Here is a 10,789-nt window from a genome sequence, read left to right on the forward strand (position 1 = left end):
TTGTCATTTTGATTCGCATTTCCCTGATGATTAGAGATGTTGAGCATTTGTTATGTATGTTCTGACTGCTCCACTGATCGGCTGTCTCCCCATCTCTTTCCCTCTCCTCAGGTCTCCCTATTACCTGTGACAAACAGTATTGAAATTAGGCCAATTAATAACCTGAACATGGCCTCTAAGTGTTTGAGTGAAAGGAAGAGTCAAATGTCTGTCACTTTAAGTCAAAAGCTAGAGATGATTAAGCTTAGTGAGGAAGGCATGTTAAAAGCTGAGATAGGTTAGGAAGCAAGGCCTCTTGCACCAGTTAGCCAACTTACGAATGCAAAAAAGTTTTTTGAAGGAAATTAAAAGTGCACACATGAATGATAAGAAAGAGAAACAGCCTTATTGCTAACGTGGAGAAAGTTTCAATGGCCTGCATAGAAGATCAAACCAGCTACAACATTCCTTAAACCAAAGCCTAATCCAGGTGGGGTGCAGTGGCTCACGCCTGTAATCCTAGCACTCTGGGAGGCCAAGGTGGGTGAATCCTTTGAGCTCAGGAGTTCAATACCAGCCTGAGCAAGAGTGAGACCCCATCTCTACTAAAAATAGAAAGAAATTGTATGGACAACTAAAAATATATATACAAAAAATTAGCCAGGCATGGTGGCACATGCCTATAGTCCCAGCTACTCAGGAGGCTGAGGCAGGAAGATTGCTTGAACCCAGGAGTTTGAGGTTGCTGTGAGCTGGGCTGATGCCTCAGCACTCTAGCCTGAGCTCAGTTCTCTATCCTTCAGCCATTCACACTCAGTGACGTCGCCACGCTCTGAGCACTGGTTGTGGCCCAGGAGAGGAAGATGGCGCACGTGGCGCAGTCTCTGCTCTCGTGGAGCTCACGTTCACTCAGCCGTCTGTCCTCTCCCCTCCATTCCACCCGCCTGTGTGGCGGGCTGTGCTTGGCTGTGCGGGACAGACGTGGTGAGACCTGGGCAGCTTGCGCCAGGTGGTCCTGTGAGGTGGGGAAGAGCAGCGAGCCCTTTAGAAGCTGGAGAGAAAGCCATGTCGGCGTGGGCTGGAGGCTCCCTGGGGAAAGGTTTCCCAGGGGATGTGCTGGGCGGCAGGAAGGATGCCCTGCCCATCGGAGACATGGAGACAAAAGCACCCAGGCAGGGAATGTCAGTCGGGAATCTTTAGATTGCAAGTAAGAAAGCAGCATGCCTCCACACTGAGACGGAATTTATTGGTTCATGTAACTGCCAAGTCCAGGGTTGGGAGGACCTGCAGCCGAGCCTTGATTCTGAGGCTCAAGCACTGCCCTGAGCACCCGCTCACCCGCTGGCGCTGCCCCCTTCACCTTCTCAAGTTTGGGCTGATGAAGGAGCAGCTCCAGGTCCCACCTCCTCTCAGCTTCAGTTTCCTGCCTCTGTTCTAGCATGTTCTAGTGGCATTGCATCTCCTGGCTCTGCCTGGATGGCATGCCCACCCCCAGGCGAATCACTGTGGCTACGGGAACATAACGCAGTAACTGGCTGGGTCCCGTGATCCACCCAACCTCCAGGAAAGCACAGGGCAGAGTGACCCAGGAGTGGTTTCCCAGAGTAAGTGGGATTCAGTAGACAGCGGTGAGGGGATGCCTGGCTGGAAATGGTCCCACTTACATAAGGGAGCCAGCAAGAACACAGGCACAGCAGGGAAAGTGCAGGAAACAGCAAGGGCTGCCTGGTGTCAGGAAAGGAAAAGGGAGTGGAGGAGTATGAGGGCTGGAGGATGCATGGGATTCCACTTGCCAAAGGCCCAGCCTTGAAGTTCCAGGAAGGTTCTGGACTTGACTGCGCAGCCCTCAGGGAGACCTGAAGTCTCCTGAGATGGTGCTCACTGCCCGCTCCTGCAGACTGTCCCTGTTCCTGGGCTGAGGGGCAGATGAGGAGGTGAGGGAGTGAGCCAAGCAGACAGAGGGGGAAGGGCAGTTCAGGAAGAAGGCACAGCTGGAATCCCCCAGGGGGATGTGCCTGGGATGTTTGAGAAACAGCTCAGAAGCCAGGTCAGAAGTGCAGAGGGGGCCTGGGACTTGCACTTGTTAAATAAAACTTATGGGAGTCCATTGTTTTGGACTAAGGGCCTGCACTAGGCCCCAGTAGAACACAGCAAACCAAAACAGGGTCACTCATATTATAGTTTCATGTCATCAAATTGGAACTAAGCTGCTATCTGACCTTTGAGAAATTGGGAGAGAAAAGTTAACAGCCAAGTTCCCAAACAGTCCAGTTTAATGATTCCCCTTTGGTGTTTGGTTTCCTTTATAGCTTATCCTAGAGTTCAGAGGCAACCTCTGTTTTAATCCTTACAAAAAAGTAACCTGAAGAAACCTAATGTCAACCACTCTGTTGGGCCTTTCAGAGTGACCTTGAAATGACCAATCCACTTTTTGTTCTCTGTTTCTGCTTTCTTCAGCCCTTTTCTGTCTGTAAAACCACCCCCTTCTGGGCAGCTCTTTGGAACTCCTTCTGTCTTATGAAATGAATCTCTTCCTGGTCCAATGAATCTATTGCCTGAATCTAGAATCGCAAACAAAGCCAACTGGTGAATAAAGCCGATTTAAACTAAATTTGTTATAATCTGGGGTTTGCACAGGCTGCTCTGAGGGAGGTGGCAGTGGAGGCCAAGAGTGTCAGGATCACTGTGGCCAGCGGGTGCAGATTAGACAACAGGAGAGAAGAGAGAGGAAGTGCCGAGGCCAGCAGGGAAACCACTGCGGCAACCCAGGCAAGAGAGTGTGGTATCTTAGAAGCAAGTGACAAAAGTGGAGGAAAAGGCCAGAGTGAGCACATGCTGCTGACAGTTGGTAACTGACAACTGGCGGAGGCCCTTGGAGAGAGCTTTGAGTGGAAGCCCAGCGGAGCAGGGTCCCATCCGCTCTCACCAGCCTGGCATGGGGTCACTCAGGCTTAATCATTCCCGACAGCCCCCTTGTTAGGGGAATTCTCAGCCTGCCTGTGTCCAAGGTCATTCATACCGGTCACCTCTTCCTGGGCAGTCAGCCTGCTGCTCTCAGAACAGTCGGACTGCGAAGCCTGGGCCGTGCCAGGTGCCAGGTGCCGTCCGAGCACAGCGGCCAGGAAAGCCTTCAGGTACTGGCGGAAGCGGCAACTGGAGAAGGCGTACAGGATGGGAGTGAAGCAGCAGTGAAGGAAGGCGATGCTCTCTGTCACCTGCAGAGCGTAGTCCAGGTGCTGGCTGACCTCACAGTTCCCGAAGACTTGCAGGTCCAGCAGTGAGTGCAGAAATAAGGTGAGGTTGTATGGGAACCACAGCACGAAGAAGGCCACCACCAGGGCTGCGGCTATTCTTAGAGCCCGGCCCTGGCCCGGGGGCCTCAGCCTGACCAGGACACAGCCAATGCGTGAGTAGAAGAAGATCATGGCAAGCAGTGGAAGGAGAAACCCCAGGAGGTTCTGCTGAAAGCGGAGGAAGAACTTCCAAATGGTCCCGTGCCCGCCGAAGTCTGCGTAGCAGTTCCACACACCTTTGGGGTTCTCATGAGTCTGTACCAAGACCATGTCAGGGATGGAGACAGCCAGGGCCGTGGCCCACACTATGGCAGCAAGGAGCAGGCTCTTGGCCCGGGTCCTCAGCCTGTGGTGGGGCCGAGCATGGACGATCTCCAGGTATTTGTCCAGGCTCATGCAGCTGATGAAAAAGATGCCACTGTAAAAGTTGATGGTATAGAGTGTGCTCACCATCTTGCACAGGAAACTCCCAAAGACCCAGTGCCAGGCCACGGAGATGCCCCAGAAGGGCAGTGTCACCACAAACAGGAGGTTGGAGATGGCCAGGTTCAGCAGATAGACCTCAGCCAGCCGCCTGCGGGGCACATAGCGAAGCAGGACCACGAGAAGAAGGAGGTTCCCGCCCAGGCCCAACACGAAGATCAGGCTGTAGAAGACTGGCAGGAAGACTTTGCCAAAGGACAGCACCGCATCCTTCCTGCAGAGCATGAAGGCCACGTCATCTAGGTAGTCATAGTCGTAGAGGAAGCTGCTGTTTTCTGACCTGGCATCCTCGGTGGTGAGTGGCAGTGGGGAGGCGGTGGTGGCCATGCCAGGAGGATGCAGCCAGTCTGGAGGTTCTGCAGTGGTAGGCGTGCAAATATGGTGAGACTCAGCGTCGCCTGCCTCTCCCCAAACCCACTCCTGCTACTGCCCCGGAATGTCCAATAGCCTCACCAAAGCCGCAGCAGTGCCTGCAGTCTGGCAAGTGCAAGCACAAGCTCAGGGAGCCCCCCTTCTCCGCTAATGGGGACGTCACCTTGGAGAAGTGACTGAACCTTTAGGTGCTCTCACAGTGTTCAATTCCTTCACTACAGTTTCGCTTGTTTTCCTCTCTGATCATTTATAGAGACTTAAAATGTCTTTCAGATTCTTCTTTATTATTTAGGGATACCGATTCACCTGTTTATTTTACCTCCTGACTCTTCCTGATGTGTGGCCTACGTTTTTTAAATGACAGCTTGTCTTCAGCAGGGCCTGTTGTATCTATAAATGTCCCTGTGTCCACTCTGGCTTTGCGTGTTCTTTACTTCTGTCACCTGGGGATTACCCTTGCTTTAGATAATTTTTAAATATTTTATTTATAAATATTTAGTTTTGAATAGTTATTTTCATTGATAAATATTTAATATTTTTAAAAGATTCTATTTTATCCTGTATTCCTGCTTGTAGCAGCAAGGTGTGAGGGACTCAGAACCTACTAAATTTTTACATTCCTCAGTTTCCTCATCTTTAAAATGAGAATGATAGGCCGGGTGTGGTGGCTCATGCCTGTAATTGTAGCACTCTGGGAGGCCAATGCGGGAGAATCACTTGAGGTCAGGAGTTCGAGACCAGCCCGACCAAGAGTGAGACTCTGTCTCTACTAAAAATAGAAAAAAAAATTAGCCAGGTGTGGTGTTGCGTGCCTGTAGTCAAAGCTATTCAGGAGCCTGAGGCAGGAGGATCAGCTGAGCCCAGGAGTTTGAAGTTGCTGTGAGCTAGGCTGACGCCACAGCACCCTAGCCTGGGTGACAGAGTGAGACTCTATCCGAAAAAAAATAAATAAATGAAAATAAAATGAGAATGATAATAGTGCCTGCTTCCTGAGGCTCTTATGGTGCTTAAATGTGACAATACATACAGAGCCCTTCAAGTTCTACAAAGAGTTCCTAGAACACAGTAGGCACTCAGGACATGTTAGCTTAAATTACCGCTTTGCCCAGGACTGAGTCCATCCTCTCCCCACGAGCCCCTTCTTCCTTCCTGGGTCTGTCTAACTGCGTGGTGCCACCTGAGACCGAAACATGGGAGACACCCCCCCTCACCAGCACCCTGTGCATCTCGTGTCTCGAATCCACCTATCTCCAAGTCCCATTAAAGTATAGACATGATGCTCTTGATAAAATCAAGACAAGCGAAACAAATAAAAAATAGACACTTCGAAGGAGTACAAACAGGTGAAAGGGAAGGCGGGGGAATGACAGGCACCAGATTCAAGGTGACAGTTGGCTGGGCAGGGGAAGGCATGGGATGGAGGTGGCCACGAGGGGGACAAGTCACTGTCTGTGGTCAAGTTTCCTCTGGGGCAGTGGCTTCCCAGGATTTTATCGTACTATAAAAAAAAAATTTTTAAAAGAGAGCCTCACATAAACCAGTGGCATGAGTCTGTCATGAACTAAGAATTATGCTCAGTCCTGTGCTGTGTGTTCCAGAAAGGGGGAGACAGAGAGAGAGGAGAGAGGAGAGAGATCTCATGCTCAACACAGATAGTTCGTCGACTGGGATGGGGTCTGAGGAGAAGAACTGAGGGAGACAGAGAGCAACAGGGACCCAAGCAGGTGATCTTGCAGAGCCACAGAAGACAGGCCTGTAGGCGGTTCGTCATAATGCACCACAACTGAGAAATGCAAAGGAGCTCTGCCCTGCACCCCTGCATTTTATTTTTTAATCTTTGATTCAAGTGATCTTGAACTTTTTAATATGTTCAATGCCTGTTTGTATTTCTTCTGTGAATTAGTTATTGTTTCCATGGATGTGGTTCCCATTTTATACGATGTCTGATGTGATAAGGATTTTAGCTTTTTTCATATATATTGCAAACATTTTCTCCAGTCCTTTCTATTTCTTTTTTATTTTTTTATTTTCATTTTTGAGACAGAGTCTCGCTCTGCTGCCCGGGCTAGAGTGCCGTGGGGTTAGCCCAGCTCACAGCAACCTCAAACTGCTGGGCCCAACAATTCTGCTGCCTCAGCCTCCAGAGTAGCTGGGACGATAGGCACGCGTCACCATGCCCAAACAATTTTTTCTACATAGTTTTAGTTTTCCATCTAATTTCTTTCTATTTTTTTTAGTAGAGGCGGGCTCTTACTCTTGCTCAGGCTGGTCTTAAACGCCTGAGCTCAAAAAATCCTCCCACCTCGGCCTCCCACAGTGCTAGGATTACAGGCCTGAGCCACCGTGCCCGGCCTCCAGTCCTTTCTAGTAAAAGAAATTTACCCTTTTTTCTAGGTAGAATTTTGACAGAAATGTGAGTCAGGGCCTCAGCTGACCCATTTAGTACCCACAATGCTGTGACCTCCCCTCTGATGGAAACGCCCAGTGCGGCTGAGGCAGAGGCTCTCCTGGGGGGCCTGGAGTCCTCCCACTTCATGAGCCTCTGCCCCCGCCTTGGGCTCCCATCCAATGGCATCTGGACCAGATGTTGGGAAAATCACTCAGGCGCCCAGCCCCGGAGCTCAGCCTGGGCAGCTCTATCTGGGGCCTGGCCGCAGGAACTTTGCCTGGTGCCTTCCTTTGCTGGTCCTCCCATCCCCTCCTGTGCATCTGGGGCCTCCCAGCCCTGCTCCCCTCCCCTTTTGGGCAGCAGCAAGGACAGCCCAGCACATGGCTGGTGTTGGGAGTCTGGGAGCAGCTGGCAGAGGGGCAGAGGGCTGAGGACTGCTCTTCTGCACCTGGGAGTTGACAATGATTAAACACCAGCTCTTCTGACCTGCCAGCGCTGACCTTGATCTCGACCAGATTTCTCAGAGTCCCTGAGTTTTGCTCTGGCAAGCAACCGAGTCTGACGAACGCTTAAATCGAAGGCAAAAATCAGGAGCAGCAGGCCCTGGGCTGGTCCAGACCACCTTTGACGTTTTCTCTCCATCTGGAGCACGCTGTCTCCTTCCCGCTCTGGGAATTCAGTGTTCTTTCACTCTGGGAATCTCTCCAGGTCCTCCTGGCCTCTGAACAACCATCCCCTCCTATTGCTTTCATCAATGATACCCACAACGGTGACAATGGCCACCAGCGCTCCCATATGCACATTTACAGTTGACCAGGCCCCTTCATACCCACTGTGGTAGTCCTGTAAGGCCAGCCAGGAAGGAACCGTGAGCCCCATTTAACCCAGGAGCAAAGCAACTTTTCCAGGGTCACGTAGGAAGTCACTGGCCAAGCTGCATCTGAAACTCGGGTCTTCAGACTCCAGGCACATGGTGCCTTGTCCCTGGTCCCATCTCATCCTCAGTCTGCGTTCTGCCCTACCCATCAGTTACCAAACGGAGTCACTGAGAAAGGTGTGACTGTGTCTTGCCCTCTGGCTGGTCCAGCTGCTGTGCCTCCCACCATCGATGCTCCAAGGCTTTGCTGAGTCTCCTGTGAGACGCAGCCTCCCTGTGGTGGGCAGAATAATGGCCCCCCAAAGAGATCCGCATCCTAACCCCCAATCCTGTGAGTATGTTACCTTATGTATCAAAAGGGACTTCATAGGCCAGATGCCGTGGCTCATGCCTGTAATCCCAGCACTCTGGGAGACCGAGGTGGGAGGATTGCTTCAGCTCAGGAGTTCAAGACCAGCCTAAATAAGAGCGAGACCCCTATCTCTACTAAAAACAGATAAAAAATTAGCTGGGTGTTGTGTTGCACGCCTGTAGTCCCAGCTACTCGGGAGGCTGAGGCAGGAGGATATCTTGAGCTCAGGAGTTCAAGGTTGCTGTGAGTTACAATGATGCCATTGCACTCTATGCAGGGCTACAGAGCAAGACTGTCTCAAAAAAAAAAAAAAATGGAGAGAGAGAGATTTCACAGATGGGCTTAAATTAAGGGTCTTGAGATGAGGAGATTTGTCTTGGACCCCTCAGGTGGGCCCAGTGTAATCCCAGGGGCCCTTTTAAGAGGGTGGCAGGAGTCTCAGAGTCGGAGAAGGAGCTGTGACAAGGGAAGCAGAGGTCAGAGAGATGTGGCCACAAGGCAGCAAGTGCAGGCAGCCTCTAGAAGCTAAGAGGGCCTGGGAACAGATTCTCCCCCAGGCCTTTAGGAGGAATGACCCATTTTAGACTTATGATCTAGAACAGTAAGATAAGAAATGTGCATTGTTTGAAGCCATTAAATTTGTGGTGATTTGTTAAGGTTGCAATAGGAAGTTCATACACTTCCCGTGACCCTTTGTGTCCTCATAACCTCAGCCCGAGGGAGGGAGAGTCATGATGGCTACCTCCTTCCACTTACAGATGGGGAAACGGAGACTCAAAGAAGGGAACAACTTGTCCAAAGCCCACAGTCAGTAGAATTCCTGCCTGCCCTTCAGGTCTCTGTCTACCCCACCTCTAACTGTCCTCTGCCTAGCCCCATTCTGTTTTTCCTTTTTTGTTTTCACTTTTCCTTATTGCCTGAATTCATTTGGCCCATCCAGCAACATGTTGAGAGAAATGAACGGAGTGTCAGTCTTTCACATCTTAGTGTAAATTAGCAGGTAGTCAGGCAACCCTGGATGAAGCTCTGCCTAGAAGCTTTGGGCAGTTCAGAGAACCAGATAGGGGCTAGAGAGGGAGGCTTCAAGAAAGAGGGCTAGAAGGGGAAGGGGCAGCTGAGCCTCCCCTACAATGAAGCCAAGGGCACAGAGGCAAGACACAACTTGTCTCTGAGGCAGTAACATTATCCTTCGGCAACTTCCTGAGACTGCCGGCCTAGGCTGGCCTAAGCTGGGCTAGCCCGGCCACAGTTTGACTTTGCAAGAAACTCTGCCTATAAAGTAATGTCTCCTCCTGGGGATGCAGGGCTCCCCAGGTCTCTCAGAGAAGTTGCAGTTGAGGTGACAAGAGGGAGGATATTGCTACACCCATCTAGACGAGAAAGCAGCCACATCAGCCGAGCTCCTATGAGCTGAACACTCATCTGTAATTTTCTCATTTCATCTTCACCATAGTCCTTGGAAGCAATACTATCATGATCCCCATTTTCCAGATGAGGAAATAGGCTTGGAGAGGTGAAGCCCAATTTTCCACAGCCTCGGATTAGCAAATGATGGTCCCAGGCTTGGATGGCCCTAAGAACACACGTCGAACTGGTGCCCCTTCCCCAGTTCCCCCTTTCAAAATGGACCAAACTTGAATTCGAAGGATGAGGCTCCAATGGTGGGACTTCTGGCCTGACCAGCTAGTGGCAGAGAAGATTCAAAGCCAGTGGCATGCTGGTGCCAGCCCCTGCAGGCTGGGAGAGCCAGTTGTGTGGCATCTTGGAGGCATTAGACAAATGATCATGGAATTAACCAACTCTACATTCAGTGATGTTAAGTTGGTAGCTTGAAATTGGGAATATTTACACCATGGAAAATGCTATAAATCAAGGCTTTCCTCTCTCCTGTACCATCCTACCTTCCCCATGCCCCAGCCCAGAGCTGGTTGTTAAACCTTTGCCAGCACAGCCTGATCAGGCCCCCAAGGAGCCTGATCAAATCCTGCCCTACTCACTGTCTCCTCCTTTTGTCTCCCACCATCCTCCCTCTTCCACCTGACACACCATTTCCACAGCTGCTCTCCCCCCAGCCCAGGCCCCTTAAAGGCAGGGCCAAGCGTGGGTGCCCCCCAGGTTCCCATAACAGGCCCCTGCTGTGTGTACTGTTCACAGAACAGCTGATAAGACGGGCAAGCTAATCAAACTAACAAGACAAAGGTGACCTCCTGAGGCCGAGCTAGCTTTGGCATTTGTATTCCAAGGACACCTTTGACATCACTTCTAGAGGAAAACAGTTTTACTGGCTACCTTAGAATTTTGAAATCATATCTTTCTTAAAAATGCAAACTAAACCCTCCCTCCCAGAAGCCTCCCCGGGCTGCTGGTCTGGTGAAACCCCTGCCCCAGCCCTCCAAGTACTCACAGAAGGTCACTGTTCAGCCTTGGTGTCCACCTCCTGGAAGTAGAGCCACGTTTTGGAGATCACCTGCCTGCCCCGCAACTGTGCTCCCAGGACTCGCCGGCACAGTGCTGGCATCTGAGGGGCATTCAGCAATTGATGGTGGAATAAATCAGCAAGTCCTCTCTCCCTTCCTTCTCCTCTCTCCTCATGTTTCCCTTTTCTGGTTTTCCACCTCCTCTCCAGTGCCCTGGACACAGCTGAGCCAAGATCCTCCTTCTCTGAGTTGTTTCCTCAGCCTGGGCCAGCTCTGCCCCAGGAGCCTTGGGAGCCCGTGACCAAGGAGCGTGACCAAGCCAGAGCCCCACTGTTTCCACTTGAGCTGTGGTCACGTGCCACCTCCAGTTGGTGCAGCCTCCCTGACCTGTGTCACGGGCAGTGGCCTCGTGCCCCCCCGACCCCTCCCTCAAGATGTTCCCCTGGCTGCTTTTGGGGGGACTGGGGTGTGCCCTGGCTCAGCTTGGGATGCTCCCTCTGGCTCTCTGCTCAGATCTGGGACAGTTCCGTCATGTGTTCCTGGTCCAGCTGTGGCTGGAAAAGTTGAGGCAGGAGTCACGGAGTGATTCATACTCTGACCACAGTTTCCAGCTTGGAACACCCACTG

At 51.4% G+C, this 10,789-nt stretch overlaps 1 protein-coding gene across 1 annotated transcript; it reads right to left on the reverse strand.

Moving 5' to 3' along the window:
- Window positions 1-690: 690 nt before the first annotated feature.
- On the reverse strand, window positions 691-10,534 carry ACKR2 (atypical chemokine receptor 2). Its single transcript, XM_045529845.1, has 2 exons — window positions 10,150-10,534; window positions 691-4,111 (listed from the first exon to the last, which is right to left on the reverse strand). Exon 2 carries the CDS (start codon window positions 4,080-4,082, stop codon window positions 2,931-2,933), a length of 1,152 nt encoding a protein of 383 aa, XP_045385801.1. The 5' UTR covers window positions 4,083-4,111; window positions 10,150-10,534; the 3' UTR covers window positions 691-2,930.
- Window positions 10,535-10,789: the final 255 nt, after the last annotated feature.

The sequence above is a fragment of the Lemur catta genome, chromosome 18 (genome assembly GCF_020740605.2).
Source record: "Lemur catta isolate mLemCat1 chromosome 18, mLemCat1.pri, whole genome shotgun sequence".
Taxonomy (NCBI): Eukaryota; Metazoa; Chordata; class Mammalia; order Primates; family Lemuridae; genus Lemur; species Lemur catta.